We start from the raw sequence: 22,068 nt of genomic DNA on the forward strand, positions 1-22,068 counted from the left end.
TTTCAAGGACTTTGCCAAAAAACGGCAGATTTGAGATGGGTCGGAAATTGTTCAGTACTGTGGCATCAAGACTGCTCTTCTTTAGGAGAGGCTTAATAACCGCAGTTTTCAACGCGTTTGGGAATGTTCCAGATTGAAGTGACATGTTAACTATGTGAGTGAGTGGTGAAAGTAAACTGTTGAGGACGGACTTTAGAAATCTAGTGGGTAACATGTCCAGGCAGCAAGTAGATGAACTCAGACTGGTAACGATCTCTAAAACAGTTTTATCAGTTACAGGTGCAAAGTGATTCAGCTCTAAGTGTCTCTGTGGTTTCATGCTTGTTATTTGTGTTGTGGAATTGATGGCATTTTTGATGCCCTGAACTTTGTCATTAAAGAAAACTGCAAACTCATTACATTTAGATGTGGAAATTAGTTCTAGTGGCAGTGGAGCTGGAGGGTTTGTTAATCTGTTCACTGTTGCAAACAGGACACGAGAGTTGTTACTGCAATTACCAATAATGTCCGAAAAATACTTCTCTCTTGTTTTACTCAAAGTGTAGTTGTACATATGCATTGTTCCTCTGTAAATCTCATAATGAACCTGGAGGTTTGACTTGCGCCATTTCCGCTCAGCCTTCCGGCACTCCCTTTTCTGTGCCCTGACTGAGTCATCATTCCTCCACGGAGCTTTTTGCCTCTTTAACCATTTTAACCTTTATCGGGGCGATGGCATCCAGAGAACATTCAAAACACTCAAAGTCACAGAGTTCAACACATCATCAACATTAGAACATGAGGCAATTTCAAAATTTATCATTTCCATGAACAGTGCACCTGTGTTATCATTTATGTGTCTTCTTTGAACAACTGTAGGAGCAGCCGGTGGTTTGGGAATAACAGACAGGTCAAAGAAGACACAGAAATGATCAGACAGAGCAACATCAACCACAGTGACATTTGAAATATTTACACCCTTTGTAATGAGCAGGTCCAGAGTGTGCCCTCTGTTGTGAGTGGGCTCACTGACATGCTGAGTCAGACCAAAAGTTTCAAGGACAACACTAAGCTCTTTGGCATTTTTGTCACACACATTATCCACATGTACATTAAAATCGCCTGTAATGACTAAACCATCAAAGTCTGTGCAAACAACTGAAAGCATCTCAGTAAAATCATCAATAAAACTTTGACAGTGCTGAGGAGGTTTGTATATGACTATGTAGAGTATGGACGGTGATTGTTTTAGCTCCATTTTTGAAGGAAACATACTCAAATGATGAAAACACCCCAAATGACAACCTGTGTGTAACCAAATGATCTCTAAAAAATGCACACACTCCTCCACCCTTTTTATTTGCTCGTGTTTCAGATTCAAATTTGAAGTTGGGAGGGGTTGATTCCACTAGCACTGCATGACCTGTGTTTTTGTCAAGCCATGTTTCAGTTAAAAACATAAAGTCAAGGTTAAAAGAAGAAATAAAATCATGAATTAGAAATGATTTGTTACATAAAGATCTGACATTGAGCACAGCAAGTTTCTGATTAGTTTCAGTAGGACTGGATGTTATCTTCTTACAGGGAATGTGAACTAAATTTCTCTGATTAGACAGTCTAACTGTCCTTCTTTTAATCCGTCTACGTGTTGTAACTGGAGATATAGCTCCATCGCAGGGCCCCAGCCTGATATTACCTTTATCATGACTGTATGTCCTGGGACAGCAGAGGCCCTGTGCATCCTAGCTCTTGGTGATAACAGCTCTGGGGAAAGGCGGGGGAGGGCGAGCAGGGGAGAGTTTGGGTGAGTGACCAGGTGAGGGACCAGGTGAGGGCCGAGGAGGTGGAAATACAGGGAGGTTTGGGTGAGGGACCAGGTAAGGACCGAAGAGGTGGAGTAGGGGGAGGTTTGGGTGAGGGGAGAGCTGAGAGAGTCTCTGGTGGTGAAACAGGCACAGTTTTGTATGGGGGAGAGTTCAACATAGTTGATGTCAGAACCCTTGACCGTGCTATATTAGGTGTGAGAGGAACCATCTTGATTCCCGATCTGATGAGGCTTTCTAGATGGTTGGGCAGTGCCATGGGTGAAGGTGGGGAGGAAGATGGGGACTCCAGGCTGGTCTGTGGGCAGCGGAGGTGATGGGTGTGCTACCTAAATACTACCTAAACTTTATTGATCCAAAAGGGAAATTATTTGGACACAGTAGCTCACTCATCACAATATAATAATAAAAAAAAAAAAAAAAAAAATATAATATATATATATATATATATATATATATATATATATATATATATATATATATATATATATATATATATATATATATATATATAATACATTTTAAATAAGTTGCAAAAAAGATAGCAAGAGACAGATGTGAAATAAGACATAATTATATAAATGTATATGTACAAGTGAAAATAAAACAGAAAAATAAATAATAAAATATAAAATCTTAGCTATATACAAGAGGTCATAGGAAGACAGTGCAACAGTGATATGATGATTGACAGGACATAGGATTATTCATTACATTAGGGTGAATTGTTGTACAGTTGTAGGGAGTATTACCTGTTACATAAAGGTGAGTTGTTCTACAGTTGTATAGAGTATGGTATGAATGTAGTCCTGTATCTCTCACTGTTTGAGTGGAGCTGTAGGAGCCTGCTGGAGAATGAGAATGAATGTAAGGAGTATTATCTCCCCTCTTTCTATTGTCTGGTGCAGTGGATGAGCAGGAGTGTCAATGATGGAGAGCAGTTTGTCCAGTGTCCTCCTGTCCCTCACTGTGAGAAATGTCTTCAGCTCACAGCCCATCACATGACCAGCTTTACGGATCAGTTTGTCAATCCGCCCAATGTCCCTTTTACTGTTGCTGCATCCCTAGCAGACCACAGCAAAGTATGGGGCGCAGGTCACCACAGACTGGTAGAAGGTAATAATTTGCTTCACACATTGAAAGACCTGAGCTTTCTCAGGAAGTAGAGTCTACTCATGCTTTTCTTGTACACTGCACTACAGTTATCCGTCCATGTTCTGTCAATCATCATTGTTTCACTATCTTCCTATGACCTCTTGTATATAGCTGAGATTTATATTATATTATACTTATTTTTCTATTTTATTTTAACTTGTACATATACATTTATATAATTATGCTGTATTTGACACATGTCTCTTGCTATCTTTTTGTTGCTTATTTAGAATTTATTAATACCATTTATATTTTTTTTTACTCTTTGTTATTATATTATATTGTAATGTGAGAGCTACTGTGTCAAAATAATTTCCCTTGTGAGTCAATAAAGTTTGTCTAAGTCGAAGTTTAAGTTTGAAATGAGACAAGGCCATTGTAAAATAACACACATTTAGGGTGGCAAGATTTTTAAAATAAAACAAAAAAACAAAACAAAAACAAGGACATCCCTGGTTTGGGTTGGTTGGTAATAATAAAAATTGCTTCGGACTCAGCACTAATGTGAGTCAATATAGTCATATTTTCTTTGTGTTTTGGTAATTGTTAAGCAGCTTTTCTGTATTTTACCTAAACAAATGACAATGTATGCCTCTACTTTTGGAAGATATCAGATTGGTCAAAAATAGGGACACCTGGGACATTTCTTGTATAAAACTGGGACAAATCACTGGTTTTGGATCAATCTGCTGGGTCAGGGGACACAGCATAGACTGTATAAAAGAAGAATCATAAATATGGTCTATGGGACACAGGGCTCAAAACTGGGACTGTCCTGGGTAAATAGGGACAACTGGTCACCCTAGACACATTTCAAGTATATTTGATCTTAATCATCTCAGCCAGGTCATACTTATTACACAAAAGCAGGTTTTAAAATGAGCCATGAGACCCTTCATAAAATTGGCAGTGTTAAAATATCAGATAATGATAGACTGTATGACAAATTTATAGGTCTACAGGGGGAGAAATGTGAGTAGCCTATTGTGTAAGCTTACTGAAGTCCAGAAACATTAGGGGTCGTAATGCAAAAGAGTTCACACACAGTTCTGTATACATAAGCTGCTACAGTATGTATGGTCTGCATAACGTGGTTAAAAAAAAGCCTTTTTGAACTGTCTCCACCACCTGTAACCAAACTTAGCACCCAAAAGAAGAATTTCACAGAGGAGGAGGTACTTTGCAAAGTTACCTAAGAATGGCTTTTGCATTAGGCCCGTTCAAAGTAAAACCTTGTTAAAGACTTTATTAAATGTATAGTCAATGGAATCCTTTTAGAAATTCCCTGAATAACAACATATTTGGTTCATGATAATACATCGTTCAACAACCCATACTCTAAAACCTAGATAAAAGGCAGGTCAGATTTCTAGGTGTGCATAGGTGTGCCACTTACTTTTGGGTTTCAGCAACCCTCCTCCGTGGTCATAGCAATTACGCAATTCAAATGACAACATATCTTTTTTCCATGGGGCCACATGAGAAGCAAAAAATCTTGTGGAGGGTCGGATCAAAATGCTGAACTACATTCTGCATAAAATTATTATTATTGTTATTTTTTTTTTACTGGTAAAAGTATATGTTATGACAAGCAATGAAAAAGTGAGGTTGCCTTACAAAAATGTCATTAAAAAACTCTGAAATAAAAGCAATGCACCTTAAGTCCATGCATGAGGTAAAGTTATAAAATATTTATTTATTTTGTAATTCAAAATTAGCTTAAAGGGACCGGTCAGAGTCAACCAATGTGTCTCGGGAGCTGTACAATACCCAGGTCTGTTCTGTCTGTCTGTTGTGAAGGCAACCTAAAGGCCCAGGCCTATTTGTTGTTGTTGTCGTCATCAAAAATGCTGCTCTTACTTGCACAGCATTTCTTTTACCTTTAGCTGTCCCTGTCTTGTTCTATAAAATACCCTAATGGTGCCACCTAGTGTCAGCCATGGCGCCTGGCTGTGACGCCCGAACGTCCTCCCGAGTCCTTTGAAATGTCACAGCTGTTAGCCCACTAGGCCTGGTATGTTGCTGCAGTCATATTGCCAATAGCCGACTACGCGAGCAGACCCAGCAGAACAGCACTGCACATCTGTGTTAATTTACTGTGTGCCAGATAGTCTCATATATGCAGTCTATGATGAGTCTTTTGTATGTAGACCACGTGGATTGACATGTAACGCTGCAGTGCACACTGGGGGGCGCTACTGTGTTTCAGATGGTTCCGGATCACGTGTACCATTGATTATGATTTGTGAATGTCTTCTGTTTCCACCATGGTCTGCTCGAAGCAACACAAGAAAGCGACATTGTCAATCTGATAAACGTTCTACAGCAACCCTACGTTTAACAGAAGCGTTTAAAAAAAGATGCGTGAATTATCTTTTGACAGACTTGTTCTTTGACCAATCACATACGCTGTAAAAATTAGCCAAACCAATCATCGCTTCAGTTATAGTTTGGAGGCGTGACTTCCGCGTGGGCGTGCGTTAGCCTCTCGGAAGTGTGGAGGTCAAACGCATTTAGTGTTTCAAAAACGTGAGGCAACCTGGACGATCTATTCACAGGTACACCTTTGTCATGCATCATTTTACTGGGAATGGTTTAACGCCCAAATGCGTGTGTGGACATATCTCGACTCTGTGCTTTATATGCTGGGAATTATTTTGAAAAGTAGCTGCCAGTCGCGTGTTAGTGCTAGTTCGTTAGCTAACAAACACCTTTAATGCTAAAGTAGCAATATGGATTCTGCAAATTGTTCTTACTATGAATATTTATGATGTGTCCGTGATGCATGTGTTCACAGAGTCGTGGCAGTAACCAAAGCCACAATTTCCGTGTAGCTCTGCACCTTGCTGTTGACATTTCTGTCTTTGGAAGTTAGAGACACGGTCATAGTCGTCATGTTTCAGTCTGTGCCCCGACGTCCACTCTGCGAGATGGGTGTGAACACAGTCAGAGCTCAGGGTGCCAGGGGCTTTAGGAAATCTGTAGAGTGCACTACAGCGAAGCTAAACAAGGTGCCATGGCTGGACAAGAGCATGGGTCTGTTCCTGTCTTGGCTTCAGAGAGCAGGAGTAGGTACTAACGAGGCCTCCAGGTCCAGCCCGTGCAGAAAAGGATTACTATCCATCTTCGCGGACCATTGTGGTTTTGTGACTGGCCAGAGACTGCGCCGTGCCTGCCAGATAGGAGAACTGTATTCCAACATATATTCTGAACGGACAAAGTGGACTCTTGTGGGGAACATATGGCGCAGATTTCAGAGCAAGCATGCCCCAAGTGGAAAACTCATTGCCGCCCTGGCTGGTGTCTTCATGTGGGATAATGAGAAGATTCAAGATGAAGAGATGCACAGGTATGACATTGTTTGTGCACTTATTGTGTTGTCATTGTAACTTTAATAAATTAGTCATTTACAAAATTGTTAAGATGTGGACTAGAGCTGCAGACCTTGGACACTGCAACTCGTCTCAATCCATCTTCTGGGACAGTGACTGGTCATTCAGAACCTGGTTGGGAAATTGTAATGGACAAGAAAGACTTCAAAGTGTGGAGGCGACCAATCACCAACAGTCACCTGTATGAATACAGAGGTCAGCAAATACCTTTCCCCCACTTTTACACAATTATTACCTCTTTGTGTGAGTAAAAAAATATTTTTTCAACAGTGTTGGGCTCTTATAAGGACATTACCTCAAGGCAGTTCTTCAATGTTCAGGTACAGAGAATACTAGAAGCAGTTAAATCTTTTAAACAAGTGTAGATGATGTTGTTAATACACGCACAGTTTACATGTTTGTATAGCAGTCTGTTCTTGTCCAACATGGTGGCACATGCCTACCACAAAAGGGCAGTGTTACTCTGGTTCTAATTTCGGCACCTTGCCCTTTACCTTTCTCTTTCTCCCAGTTGGACACAGAATACAGAAAGAAGTGGGATGCACTTGTTATCAAACTGGAAGTAGTACAGAGATGTCAACACAGGGTCAGAAGTTGTACACTGGGCAACGCATTTTCCAGTGAGTTTATTTTTATTCAGTGTTTATTGAATAAAACACTCAGCCACTCATCAATCGGAATATTGATGAGTGACTTCTTATTTAAGGTGACAATTTGTAGATTTAATAAATTTCTTCATTACCGCAGTATCCTATGTACTCAAGGGATTACGTTTATGTGCGTCGCTATGATGTGGATGTTGAAAACAACCTGATGATTCTAGTATCCAGGTAAGAATCTATACTTACACATTTGCCATATAGTGAAACGTCTGGTTTTAACTCTCATGCACCCCTTTAAAATAGTCACACCTGTGATCCTTCTCTCACAAAAATATATACTGGAAAAGAATACCATATTATTTTTATGCAGTGCAGATTTTTGTTCAACTATTTCATATCATTGTCTTCATTCATTCCTGTCCTAATCATTCATTGTGCATTAGATATTTTCTATATCTTTTAACTAATTTAAATTTGTTTGTGTTGGGGTTATTAGAGGGTCGGGATGTCATAATATAGTGACATTACATTGATTTAGATTTTTTTTTTTCTGTGCAAAGCCGATTTTTAATAATCACACCTGTGGTCTTTTGTCACAAAAATGTACATATAAAAATAATACTATATTATTTTTATGCACTACAGATGGTTTCTGTTCAACTTTTGATATGATATGTTTGTGTATGTGTATCTTAACATACATGGGTTTGAGTGGCGGTGAAGGGGGAGTAACATTTGCATTGTGTAAAAATAACTGAAAATATAAATATTATGATCATGCTTGAAATGGTGGACCTAAAAATAACAGAATTAAATCTCCAATTCCTTTGTTTTTAAAAATATATATTTTCACTGTTTATCAATAGTGACGTAAACAATGACTGACAGACACACCTGAAAATGTACACACAAACTCACACAAATACTCTGGGACTCCGCTAGATTACAACCATATCATTTTAACCTCCAATATCTATGTCTCTGGCCTTCAGTGAGTACTAATATGTACACATGTCTTTCTGTTAACATGTCCTTGTAATAAAAGATACGCAGTAAAAAGAAACAAAATAAATTTAAGGACACTAAAACAAAAAGTTTTGAAGGGCTTTCAACTAATCCAAAGAAAGGGAAATAAATCAAAAAGTAAAAATATACTAGCAATGTTATTCCAGTTAAAAAAGCTATTTTGAATGGAAGTCAATGGGACAAAAATGGACCACGCGTGTGAGTATTTTGGCTATAGACCTTTCAATTAATGTGAGATAAAAAAAAAAAACACACACAAACTGACCAATTTTCATGCTGTTTGGTGCAATATAGCCAAAGTTATGCAAAAAAGGTACAAAAATGTATCTGGGGTGTAGGAGAGCTAAATATTTGTTGTTGTTTGTTTTCAGGGCTGTTGAACATCCTAGAGTTCCAGAGTCGCAGGAGTTTGTGAGGGTACACTCCTATCAATCAAAGATGGTAATTCGTCCACACAAGTCATTTGATGAGGTTTGTAAATAAGGATTTATTTTACAGTTTATTGCTTTAGGAAAATAGTTTTTCATTTGTTGCAAAGTGTAGGAACAATAGACAGTGCAACAGTACCGTATTTTCCGCACTATTGGGCGCACTGTCATAGAATGGTCTATTTTCAAACTTTTTTCGCAAATAAACTGCACTGGACTTTAAACGAAACACAGCAGATAGATGGGTCAGTTGCTCGCACTCCCTTTTTCGTTTCGTTCCTCCGTTCCATTCCTTGTCTGTGCGGAGTGGCGAGTGTGGCTGCGGGTGTTTGTCGCTGCGCGGTGGCTGTGTGCGCTGCAGGTGGTGCGGCTTTGTAGTTTACTGAAGTTGTGCTGGTACACCCGAGTGAATTCATGTATAGGGCGCTCTGGATTGCGGGGCGCGCAGTTGTTTTTTGATGGGGGTTGGAGGCTTAAGAGCGCTCCCAGTAGTGCGGAAAATATGGTAAATACAGTATAAAAATATTCAGGTAGTCCTATACTAATTTAAAGTTAATAAAACTCTGATTTAATTTTGGATTTAAAAGTACTAAGAGCTAAGATATTGGTGCATATATTATTAAATAAAAGCATCTCTATGCTTCTTTCCTCTGTTTTGAGGAATTTCCAAAAGGTGAGTACATTGTTTTGGGTGGGGTATAGTGATTTAACACATTGGAGATGTAGGTTAGTGATTGACCACAAAGTACTTTAAAAGTGATGCTGCAAAAAGTTTTGTTTGTGCTGCTTTAATTTTTCAGATATTGATGATAATTTTATAGGTCAAATCGGGGTCAGTCAGTCCCCCAGGAAGGTTAAAAATGCTCTAAAATGGCCCAAAATGGCGTCATTCGTTTGTGCTTCGTTAGTGGTGTTTTGTGCTGCAAAAAGTTTTGTTTGTGCTATGATGGTTCTTAAGATATTAGCAGTTTTATTTTTAGCCGATGATGTCATCCAACCCCTCAAAATGTTATATAGTGCTCAAAACAGACAGAAAATTATATGAAATGTTTGTATTTTGTTTGTGCTGTTTTATGATGTGACAATTATAATTTGTGCCAGTATATTTCTAAAATTATTAATTATTATTTGTGTGGAACTTACGTATATGATGTCACTTTTGCTCTGCTGATGGCAGCAACTTTAGCAAAACTCTGCAAAACTAGTGAAAATAAACAATCTCAGGCTGTGCAAAAGTATGTATCAGTCTTTTGTAACTTGTTTTTGATTATGTATTATTATATAAAATATTACTTTCCCACAGCCTGAGATCATTTATCTTCACTAGTTTTGTGAAGTTTGCTGTCGTCAGCTGAGCGGAAATTACGCCATATAGTTTCTGCAAAAATAATTATTAATAATTTTAGATATATACTAACATAAATGAAAATTGTCACAGCACAAAATGGCACAAACAAAATACAAATGTTTCGTATAATTTTCTGCCTATTTTGAGCACTATATAACATTTTGAGGGGGTCATCAGCCAAAAATAAAATTGTGCTGTTATGGTTCTTAAGATATTAGCAAACTAAATTTTTTGCAGCACAAATGAAGCACAAACGAATTACACCATTTTGGGGCATTTTAGAGCATTTTTAAGCTTCCGGGGGGCTGGCTGACCCCAGTTTTACCTATGAAAGAAATGTTAATATTTCAAAAACTAAAACAGCACAAACGAAACTTTATGAAGCACAAAATACCACAAACTATTGACATAGTTTTTATGTAGGTGTGCGTTTGATGAGGAGCCAACTTTACTGAGGTCCAATATAGGGGGGCTAAAAATAGAAATCATCAGATATGTTTTTTTAATGGTTGATACTGATTGTTTCAAATTGAGAGCAATCAATGGTCGATGAGCTCTACCGATAGTTTTGGACCGATATGTAGAGCCGAATTTGATGAATTTTCCTCAAATGATGTAATTAAAATTTACTAAACTTAGCCACAGCTATTTTTAACCATAAACCTATAAGAGAGCTGAGTAGTCACATTTTGCAATTTTCTCTTCATATTAAAGTGTTAAAATAAAGTTTTGTGTATTTTTTTAGGCAGCAGATTGACCAAAACAAAGGCTACGTTTACACATAGCTGGGTATTTTGAGAAACGAATATTTCCCTCCCTCCGTTTTCCAAAATAACATCGTGCACACAGCATTGTTTTCAAAAAAGTTTTCGTTTACATCAACCTGTATAAATTCTCCATCGAGCACCGTCATAATTACACCAAGCCTCTGGGACCTGGATTAGATTCAAACCTGTAGCATTTATTTCATTACAGTTGTAAGGATTACTTAAAAATACCTTGAAAAACGTGCATTACTGAGCGGGCTCTCATCTCCAAATATGTCAAAGAAGTGGCAAAATCACTGACCTCCGAGCCCTTGTTCATCTCTGGTCATGGATATGATACATCAGCTGTGTGTGCAAATGCAAACACATGAAAAGTGTTTGCACCAGAAGAAACAGATGAGCTGAAGCGGGGAGTGGTGTCCGGTGCCTCCACCTGAGAAGCCCTTTCCCCGGGGGAAAAAAACACGTGCGTGGACGGACCACTCAGAACAACATATAATGAACCAAACGGGATTCACGCATCTGTCCGGATGCTTTGCACCACCTCGGAACCAGCCATGGTTGAGCGCGGAGGACCGGAGCAGCCCACCGGACCTGTAGTCCACAGCACATTCTCGCTATCCCTGCACAGAACCAGCACACAGATGACGGCACTGAAGCACTCTGACCCAGTCCTTTGCGCGCTGGTCTTGCTCGCCCCCGTCTGGAACCAGGACATGGAGGATGGAGCCTCCGGACCAATCTGACAAACACTGGACCCCCAGCCCCGTCTTGAGGGGCTGCGCGCTATGGTGAGAGCTCCCGTGTGTTTAGCACTGTTGCCCAAACTCAGAGCGTCTGCTCCGGGCTGATGTGTGGTGAGTTGTGTACAAACTTCTAGGCTACATGCTGCTGTTTTGAGTTCATGGTGATAACTTGAGATGAGGATGGCCCGCGGTGTTAACGGGGAACATAGATTCTTTTTGCAGTTGGAGGAACATTGGGAACATCGGTGTGACCCTGTCCAGGTCTATATGGGATGGCGTCTGGACTATATTTATATATATATCTATTTCTACATATATATCTATATCTATCTATATATCTATATATAGCTATATATATTGATAGATATCGATTAGGGATGGGCATTTGATGAAATTTCATTAATTGATCGTCGGGAGAATTTACGATTATCAATTAATCATTAATGTTTTTATATTAAAATGATCATTATTACTACTAATCTGCATAAATAAATTCAACTTTACAACATATAAACCATAATCACTCTAGCGCCACATCAGCCCGTTTGACATTATGTGTTTAATGCAGCTTTGCGCAAGTCTTACAGAAACAAAACTTAAAACCGCATGGCTAATTTGCATAAACTAAACAAAGAAAAAAAACAGCTCTCTTACGCTGATGTGGTCAACTTCTGTCGGACTAAAGGACACGACTCAGTGGAATATAGGTTAGGGTGACCATATCTGTGTTTGTCAAACACGGGACACCATACGGGGGGGTGGGAGGTGGGGCCTCCTCATCGACATTGAGCTACTCTCACCTGGCAACGCTTTTTGATGTTTTTTGGTGTCCTGGTGAGCTTTGAGGTCCATGGCACTGCCACTGGACACCGAAACATATGTGCCTGCTTTGTACACCGTGCACATGGCCTCTCACTTGCTTTGACCAGGACGAAAAACGGGGAATTTCCTGTACAAGTCATCATTAAATGTGCATTTGCGCTTTGGCATGTTGCAGGCTGACTGACTGTCTGTGTCTGCTTGCTCCTTCTGAATGCACAGAGAGCTACAAGAGACGCTCAATTTAATGGCCCAATGAAAGGTAATGATAACCTGAACATTTGCATCACTTTATTTAAAAAAAAACGTCCAGGACAAGACGTGGAAAATGGACATGTCCGGGGAAAAACGGGCTTTTGGTCACCCTGCTACGCACAGCAACCTACATTCGGTTTGTCGATTAAAAATGAACGTAAACGATGAAATACTTAATGATCAATTATCGATTAATCAACTAATCATGCCCATTCCTAATATAGATAGAGATAGAGAGATGGAAAGATAAAAAAATAATAAAATAAATTTTAACCCCCTCAAAATTTTCCTTTTGAAGCTTTTTAGGGGGTGTGATGGGTTAATCGGGTGTGTCGGACCCCCGCACCCCCTGTATTTCGTACACTCTCATCATCGTAACGAAAGGTAAACATTGGTCACATTTTCGGCGCGTCAGCTCCTAAAACTGTTTATCTCACTTTACATGCAAATGTGAAACTGGAGTTTTCCAGAATCCCCACTCTAGCCGGAGTTTTTAGAAAGATTCGTCGTTTGCATATAAAAGATGGGTACAAACGAAGGGAAATGTCTCTTTTTTTAAAAATACCTGTGTAAGTGTAAACGAGGCCAAACTATCAGCCTGTGCTGGAGATGTATGTATCGTTTATCTCTAGCTACAACAGGTGTTCTGTGCCCTTTTTTGAAGTGTGGGCTGAAAGGTGTGCAGCTGAATTTTGATTAAGCTGTAGTCTGTGAGTTTTACAGCTTTGTAGTAATCTAATCTACTTGTTAAAAATGCATGAATTAATTTTTCTGCATCTTTTTGATTTTACATATGACCTGATTCGCTTTGATGGCCTTGTTTATGTGTGTTAAAGTTGAGGTCTGAGTCAAGCACTACTCCCAGGCTGATGACATTGGTTTAACCTACTGGTTGAAGTTCCCAAGTTTCTCTGCCATCTGATTTAGGCCCCACTAGTAGAATTCAGTTTTTTTTTCATTCAGTATGAGATTTGCATTCATCCATTGGTTTATGGCTAGCGTACAACTTGTGATGGAACAGCATAACTATGGAAAGACACATTGTGCTTTTATAATGTGGCAGAGTGGCAGTATATAGTGAAAAAAGCAGGGGAGCTAAGGAACTGCCCTGTGGAAGGCCAAAAGGGATCTTTTTGATGAAAGATGGTCCCTTCTTTCCCTAATGTATGAGGTGTGTAAGTCAGTCAATAAGAATATCACTGTGTCAAATGCCTCACTTAATTCCAAAAGGAGGAGAATTTATATTTATAATGTTGTTTTTGTCTCACAGAATGGATTTGATTACTTGCTAACTTACAGTGATGATCCACAAACTGTGTTTCCTCGTTATTGTGTGAGCTGGATGGTATCAAGTGGTAAGCATTTTTTGTACATCTCTAATTCTTAAAATAAACTTATGAAAAGAGAATATTTCTAACATACATGCATACTGTACCATTTATTTAGGCATGCCTGATTTCCTGGACAAGTTGCATGCTGCTGCTCTCAGAGCCAAGAACCTGGAAGTAGGGATCCATGACTATGCAGGAGTCATAAAGTCCAGCGACAAAAACCGGCAGCCTTCCCAGGAGCGCCTTACTGGAGAAAATCCACACTCAGGTGGCTCTGGGCAAATCTATGCTTAAAATTAGCCTTTTTCTATCTCAAGGGCAGTGTTTATACATCATCAAACTCCTCCGTCTTTAACACGGTGTGGGTCGTTTGCTTGAACACAAGATTATTTCTTCAGTTTTGAGGAGAAATTTGTTGTCAATCTTACAGTTAAGTTGAGGGAACATGTGGAGGTATGCTCTGTCCATTATGCTGCCATGGAAAATCTGGTTTAAGACTTGTGATTTTGGCAGTGTTCTATTTACTCAGCCACTTAATGCCAACAGTGCCAACAAGGTATAAGTGTTATTTTGGTTGAGGAAATGATGCCTGCAACTGCAAACTTTTCTAAGATTGCGCAGAAATTCCTACCTGTAGAAATGCTAACGCCAAAGCACTGTGTGTTTAAATGTTCTTGTCTTTTTTTTCTTTTTTTTTTTTTGCCTGTCTTTGTGACTAAAGACAGGCAGTCAACTCTGTATATCTAATGTGAATTCAGCCATAGCAGCGGTTACTGTATTGAATTAAAAGCACTGTAGGTTTTTGATGAGGGCGGGACAGTTTGTTGAAAGGCAATGGTAAACTTGTTTTAAAGGTCAGTATCATCAGTATCATTAGTATCAAGAATACACATGACAAATGCAATTGTTCATATTTGCAAAAATAACCATGTCTTGTACATCCAAAAATACTTTTCTCAAACACCATCATGAGCCTTTGACAAAGTAGGCAATTCAAAAGTACAATAAAATCTGATGAAAAGGAAAATGCATTTTATGGACATGGCATAATAAAATGCTATTCCATTTATGCCTGCCAAATGCCATATGCTTGTACATGGAGGCCTGTTTAGTAAAGAGCACTCATCTCCTTTTACATTTCAGCAAATAGTAAATAAAGAAAATGCATGTATTTTTTCCCATTTCAATTCATTAGTTGCCCAGTGACCATGGCTGTATCAGGCATAACTGATCTTTGCACTATTTGACTTCAGGCGAGCACTGTTTTACAGTGCATTCATACATCAAATGCCATGCGTTAGGGGTGGAGTGAATGTACAAAATGCACCATGTTGTGTAAGTAAATGTTGCCTAATTTAAGAACAATGTTTACAGCTAGTCACCGTTGTCATTATTTTATTAGTGGTCAATAGTTTTAATCTCACCTTTTTTTTTTTTTAAACAAGAGCATTTATGATGGATATTGTAGTATGAATACTTGGATGAAGTGAAGTTTGGAAAGTAAATAATACATTACATTACATTCATTCTTTGTAAATCTGTCAGTTTCAACAAAAGTGAATACAGTGTATATAGGTACTCATTAACAAGAAAGCTTTGACTGAAAAAATAGCTGAATATTTGGACTCATGCAGTGGTTATGAATGTATTCAGATTCTGTCTGGCATCCACAAAATAAGTTGACTCATACTATTATGCATTTGTTGAGCTCCAGCAGGTTATTTGTTGTGATGTGTGTCTTTTTGATTACTTAAGAATTACTTAAACTGTTAATAATTTTGCATCATGTGATTAAACGGATATTGAAATGGAAAACTAGAAAATAAATAAAAAATCTAATCAGTATTTGAGCAGTGGACTTCCTCTGTCATTGTTTGTGCAGCTAGTGCTTGTTGGTGGCAGTGTAGTTTAGTCTAATAGGATGATCTGTAAGGTCAAAGGCTCTGCAACATACACAGAACTGGCGCATGCTGTTTCAATAAGCTTGGCATAACATGTTGCTTGCAGACTAATAAAACACCTATTCAATTAGAAGAAATTACACTTATGTCCCAATAAAAATAAAAAAAACTACACAATTTTGGGAGCGCAGGGGACATTGGAAATCACGTTTGGGTTAAAAACTTCTGTCTTTGTTTTTTCAGGGGAAACATGTTCAATTTCAAGAGATCATGAAACTAAAATGAAATATTGATTTGATTTGGTTCGTGGTCTTACATATACCATATTGAGTGGAAAAAGGTTTTTGATTTTTGTTTGCAGTGCTCACAAGCACAAACTTTTTCATTACTAAAGATTTTGTTTATAAATCACCATGGACCTCTTACTTTACGTAATAGCTCCAATTACTATGATTGGATGCTAATATTCTGGAGAGGTTTACTAACATGGACAGCTCACAGGAGCGAATGTATTGAGTCGTAAGAAAGGAACTCTTTTTACGTTGTACCACCATGATAAATTATGAAACCTTAGAGTAGGCATACAATATAATTTGAGCATTTCATGGACATGGAGCCTTGCTTTGTGTGCCTGAGACATTGCACAATGTCTCATAGTTTGATTTATTGATCTGTGATGTATCTGCAGTCCTTACTCAGAGAACATTGTTTTAAAATATGGCCCTCGGGCTGGGATTATTAGCCTTAGTTAAAAGCTACTGGGCACTTACTGTAATTGATAGTTTGTGCAGATGTGACACATTGAAAGAGCAGCTTGTAGATGATCATAGAATGCTTAAACAGGTAAGCATTGGAGCATTTTTTTTTTTTCAGAGAGCTGCCTTTATTTGATTTGATTAAAATATTATGTTTTAATAATTCAATTAAAAATACTATGGTAACACAAGTTTTCTACATATTTATTGTAAAAAAGTAACCAGTCCCCAAATATTCAAAACACAGGAAAACAAAGTAACAAATCAAACACTTTATTTTGTCATGAAGAAATTACATATTTCTATAACAAATGTTTCAGTGTTCCTAAGCCTTTATTTTCAGTGGCAGATGGTGCTCACAAGGCTCCAAGGTGCTTGGCACAACCATGGACAGAAGACGCACTGCATGGTTAGATCAAGCACAATGAGGACTTGGGCAAATTCTGAAATCCGGAAAATCCAATACTTCCTCGGGTCCAGTTCAGGATCATCAAGAGAAAATAAGAGCGCTAAAACGTACTCCAGAAGGCTTTGGCCACCTACATAGGGGTTGAAAATGACCTGAAAACACTGAAGGTTATTTCCATCTACTGTGTTAAAGGGTATCGTATAACTTCAACAAGTCTGTTTTAAAGTTATTCAGATTTGTAAATGTTGTCATTACATCTAGTAATGATTCCAAAATGGCGATGCAATTGGTTAAAACATCTGCAGAATCAAACAAAATTGTCTTAGGTCACACGCACTGCGGAAAATGGGACTACACCCTTTCTGCGTACAAACTGCGACAAACCCCACCCTCCCAATGTTGGCGCCCTTCTCACCGACTAAAGTGTACATTTTTACTATCTGCATTTTAGGTTTAACATCTGATGTAAAATTTCAATTAAAGACTTTCAGACCAAAGTTGATTTTAGTATACTTTGAACAAAGAAGAGAGACAATCAAAGGAGCGACAAGTCCTACAGTATGAGTAACAAACAGATTTCGGTACTTTTTTCACCTGTAAAGTCACAGGACAAAAGCACAAGACAAGAAATTACTCTAATTTTATCCTGGTTTGCTTAAGCGAGATCTAACTTTAAACCAGACTTGACGTTTTTCAGCTAACTATGTTAACGGTCACTGAGACCAATGTCAGTAGTCGCGATATCATCAAGCAAAGAGTCCTGCATCTCCCAACAGAATTGGCAATCTTGTTACCTATTCTACTGTCTCTTTGAGCCTCTCCAGGGACGACTTACTAAAATGAGAGCACTTGGTGCCTTAATCAACTTAGACTTTTGGTAACTGAACCGGTTTGTGTGATGAAATGACATACGGTTATGGACCAAAGTATTTGTATTTGTAATGACCCATGTCAAAATGAACAAGTAACTGGAATATTTTAAAACTGGTGGTGAAGGGAAGGTTGTGATGATGAAGCAATGTTTTGGCGAATAAAAAAAAACATAGTCATGGTATGTCATGGTTTGATGAAACATGTATTTTTCTTACCTTTTTCATGGGTTTAATTCAAGAAATGACTTGATACAATACCAGTAGAGTTTCCAAAATATGTACGCTAAAATTTTTAAGGTTGTCAATGGTTGTCTTTGACCTTACGAAAAAAATTTACATTTCAAAAAAATATTTACCAGTTGCTGTCTACACACCTGACCTTCATGGAACCTGCTTTCCATCCTCTGGCCCCATAGATGTTGTGAGGGGCCCGGGTCTTTGCGGCGGGTTTTGGTGGGACGAAGGCGTCAGGATGCTCTGGAGTGAAGTCTTGGGGTCTTCCAGCCTGCTCAACTGGAGACAGACTGTCCTGACTGCGTCCTCAGCACCCTTCAAGTCCCCATCTCCTGCCCCTCCTTCCAGCTAGGAGGGGTTGGTGATGTTCTCTTGGGATAGGTGCACTGGCAAGGAGGACTTGGTCAGCCCGGGATTGGACATGGGTAGGAGAGTTTGGGGGGGCCTGGTTCCGCATTTCATAAATATTAATACAGAGTCCTCCCTCTCCAAATGGGTAGATTCTTTAATTTTGTTAGAGGGGGAAGTGCTTTATTCACTTAATGGCTTTTATTAGTGCCCGGTCTTCAACTCTTTCATTAGCTAAAGTGCTGCTATAATTTACAGGGAGAAAGGGGGTGGGGTAGAGGCGGCGTCTGACGAGGGTTGATCCTGCTGTTCCTTCTGCAGGCCAGTCAGTCAGGCAATGCGCTCAACCCAACCCAGCTTTTCCTTACGTCTTTAAAGAGAGCATTCAAATATTACTACTTTCTTATTCCAATCTACACGTCACTTTTTTGCATCTGTATTGCTGTACTTTTCTTCAGAATCATCTTAGGTATTGTGAGAAATGAGCCTCTTTTGATATTCGAACTCCTGCTAAACTGTAGACTACACTGCAGTCATTTTTCACCCAACAGTGTGTTGAATTTTACATCTGTTTAATTGGTTTAATTGATATTGGTTATATTCTTTAATTAATCAAAATAATAAACATAACAGTCCAAGCCAAAGTATTTGTCACAATTGTAGTAGACTTCCATCTACAGTCAATTTTTTTGCAATTTATATGACTTTTTTCATGAATCCTTCTAATTCTCCGCTTCTGTATTCCTTAATCCTTATGTCTGGCGCCAGCCTTTGATCAAATGGTCAAGCACAAAATGGCCACACAGACTGCAGAGATTGCAACATACAGACACTAGATAATGCAGTTGTCCAGTCGTGTTGCTCTGATGAAATGCTCTTTATCTTGCTCTGTGGAGGCTTGTTAGTTGTGAACAGCTGGCGTATTTTGTCCCCAGACTGCGTCTGAGTGAATGAACTGATTAACCTGAGTGGCCGTCCCCACAAGAGGGAGGGGGTAGGCGGTCAGCCTTTATAAGTGCCGTCATCATCAATGTCACATAAATCACTTAGCTGGACAAGGCTTTCAAACAAGAATCCTTCTGTGCCAGACTCTAGTGTTGCTGGTAGCACAAATGTTTAACCAGTAGCTTTTTATGAGGAACAGTGGGCTAAGTCTGATTCAGTGATGCAACATTTCTATGCGCTTCTGTAATCATAATCAGTGTAACCAGTGAAAGATGATATACTGTACAGACATTGTCTGCTGAGCTCAGCCAAGATGCAAGTCATGAGTGAAGGCAAATAGTACAGAATTCATTTAAAGATTTTTTTTATTTTACAGATTTGTGCAAGACTTAACCAATATTCAATATGAACTATTCATGGTGTAAGTATATTGGACATACTCAACACTTGAAGTCATGTATTCCATTATTGTTTTTAAATGAGATCAAAAACAGTGACACAAATGCTTTAGAATCCATGCATGGTATCTTTATAGGAGACTGTACAGATGTGTACATGCAGTCGTTTCCAGTTACTTCTTCACAAGCTGAATAACATCTTCATCCTCCAAGATGTGGTCTTTTCCTACCTTTTGGGGGTTGTGCTTTACGGATGAGCCCCACACAAGTGCACTGAAAAAGTAAGAGGTTTAGGTCATTATTAGTAATATTTCTAAGGCTGATTAATTAACTACTACAATATTGTATCAAGTAAAACATACAAAATTCACATTTACTGTGATGGCCATTTTTAATCTGCTTGGTTTCTCATTCCCTAGAGGGCCAGTGTTGCTCAGTAGCACTTACACATTGATAGATGCTTTTGTCTTTTGGGAGACATTAGAAGAGGGCCTAATCAATGTTCAAAATGTATCTTTTTATAGTGCACTTTACCAAAAGAGAGCGATAGCTGTGATTAAAGCGCTTGTGTTGCCTTAAAATATTTCATCATTATGTGTCATTTTGTAGTATTTTATCAAAACAACATGCTGGTAATTTTTTATTATGTTTTTTGGTTTGTGGATGGTATTGTGGTGAAAACAAACAAGCAATCTAAAGAGAATAGTACATCATATGTTAAAAGTACTAGTACTCACTATTTAAATTCTTTGATGAGGTTTTTATGAATTTTTAAGCAGAAATCCTCCACTGATGTGCGTCCATTTGGAAGCACAACAGGGGACGTGTAATCGGGCAGCTGGCCTTTGGGTTTGGTGTAGCTGTTAACACAAACACACAACTGCATTTTAGAACCTTTTACCAAACATGTTCAGTTGTAAACCATTTCATATGTTGCTTACATTCGAACAAGCTGCAAATAGTCCCACATTTTTTCCAGCAAGTCATCAAAGTTCCAGCGGTGGTGAGCAGAGATTGGGACACAGTGGGGTACCTTGTAAATAATATCAAGCTCCTCAATTGAGATCTGGTCAATTTTGTTGAGTACGTAAATGCATGGGATGTATACCCTGTTCAAATATGAAAGTTAAATATAAATAAAAGTAAAATTAAATAGCACTTTGAAAACAATATAGCAAGTTGTTGTGAGATTTTGAACACCATTGCCTCCACTTCAAATTCAAAATATGTTATAGTATATGAAGTGTGTGAATTTTAAATCACATTTTGATACCAATTTAAAAACAACATAAGGTAACAGGTAATAAAATGGTCCTAAATCAGAGGCTTTCCATTTCAGTTTAATCATAGCAATTGTGTCAACTTCAACTTAAAGGGCAGTTCAAATGAAATCCAACAGTCCTATTTAGCAGCTCACCTGTTTCCTTCCACTACATCAATAAGGTCATCAGCCGTGACGTCACTGCGTAGAGTTATGTCGGCATTGTGGATTTTGTACTCTGCTAAAATGGTCTTCACTGTCTCCACATCTAACTCACTCTGTGCACACTATTAAAAAGAGGGAAAGAGAGAGAGAGGCTTAGGCATAACTAAACAATTTCTAGGCTATAATGTGCTATAATGCACATTAAACTTTTTTTTTTTTTTTAAGTTTTCCCAATATGAAATAGTATAAATCTATGACATGCATTAAATAATGTTCTAATGTCATCCTTATCCACAAGATGGCAGCAATTCTTAGTGGACTCTGATCAGATTATGAGAACTGGTCTATTATTTAAGACCTCTGCTTAACAATTTGGTTTTCTGCTCTCACAAATATAAGATTTTATCCTCCATAAGAATGTCCAAAATGCCTTCCCTACAGTGGCACGAAGTGTGATTTAATTAATACATACCGTTGCAGTAAAGTTTATGCCTCCTTTGTCTTTCTTCTTGAAGCCAATGTTAGGGGGTTGCTTGTTCAGTCGAATACCAAAGCCTTCTAACTCATGTTCAATGAGCTTTTTATGACCCAGAGGTTTCAGCACATCCAACACTATCAGGATCAAGTTGCATGTTCGAGCCACTAAAAAACAAAGAGGAAATGTTGACAGCTTAAGAAATGTTGTATTCAGGTTCTTTTTCATTTTAATGTAATATGATTGCAAGCTACATGATTGCTTTACCTGCAATGACTTGCCTCCCTCTACCTTTGCCATCCTTGGCCCCTTCGATAATTCCAGGAAGGTCCAGAAGCTTAATGTATCCAGGCAGAGAAGAGCAGTTATCAGAACAGTCAAAATCTAATTAAAACACAAAATATAACAGCCGTTTTGCATTTCTTACCTGGATTTTGGCACCTTTATATCGAATAACACCAGGTACTGTAGTAAGAGTGGTGAACTCATAAGCAGCAACTTCAGAATACACCCCAGCAAGGTTGCTCAACAGTGTAGACTTCCCCACTGAAGGAAATCCGACAAAACCTATTCGAGCATCTCCTGTTTTTGCAACATCAAAACCTGAAAAACACAGAAATAAGACATCATAAAA

At 38.5% G+C, this 22,068-nt stretch overlaps 2 protein-coding genes across 2 annotated transcripts in view; one reads left to right on the forward strand and one right to left on the reverse strand.

Annotated features, from left to right (window-relative positions):
* Window positions 1-5,395: 5,395 nt before the first annotated feature.
* On the forward strand, window positions 5,396-15,516 carry stard7 (StAR-related lipid transfer (START) domain containing 7). Its single transcript, XM_020925169.2, is given in 10 exon segments — window positions 5,396-5,515; window positions 5,755-6,306; window positions 6,381-6,544; window positions 6,620-6,669; window positions 6,861-6,916; window positions 6,918-6,969; window positions 7,097-7,179; window positions 8,349-8,448; window positions 13,611-13,695; window positions 13,787-15,516. Coding segments are annotated over 9 exon segments (1,224 nt in total). The 5' UTR covers window positions 5,396-5,515; window positions 5,755-5,851; the 3' UTR covers window positions 13,966-15,516.
* A 3,966-nt stretch (window positions 15,517-19,482) lies between these two features.
* drg1 (developmentally regulated GTP binding protein 1) overlaps window positions 19,483-22,068 on the reverse strand; it is an 8,272-nt gene continuing 5,686 nt past the window's right edge. The window contains exons 2-8 of the mRNA XM_055153184.1: window positions 21,862-22,037; window positions 21,702-21,771; window positions 21,432-21,601; window positions 20,951-21,081; window positions 20,475-20,642; window positions 20,271-20,393; window positions 19,483-19,806 (exon numbers count right to left, since the gene is read on the reverse strand). Coding sequence (XP_055009159.1) covers window positions 19,707-19,806; window positions 20,271-20,393; window positions 20,475-20,642; window positions 20,951-21,081; window positions 21,432-21,601; window positions 21,702-21,771; window positions 21,862-22,037 — 938 coding nt within the window. The 3' untranslated portion in view covers window positions 19,483-19,706. The remainder of the gene's footprint in view (window positions 19,807-20,270; window positions 20,394-20,474; window positions 20,643-20,950; window positions 21,082-21,431; window positions 21,602-21,701; window positions 21,772-21,861; window positions 22,038-22,068) is intronic.

The sequence above is a fragment of the Boleophthalmus pectinirostris genome, unplaced genomic scaffold (genome assembly GCF_026225935.1).
Source record: "Boleophthalmus pectinirostris isolate CB_2022bp ecotype Guang Dong unplaced genomic scaffold, ASM2622593v1 HiC_scaffold_18, whole genome shotgun sequence".
In the NCBI taxonomy this organism is placed as follows: domain Eukaryota; kingdom Metazoa; phylum Chordata; class Actinopteri; order Gobiiformes; family Gobiidae; genus Boleophthalmus; species Boleophthalmus pectinirostris.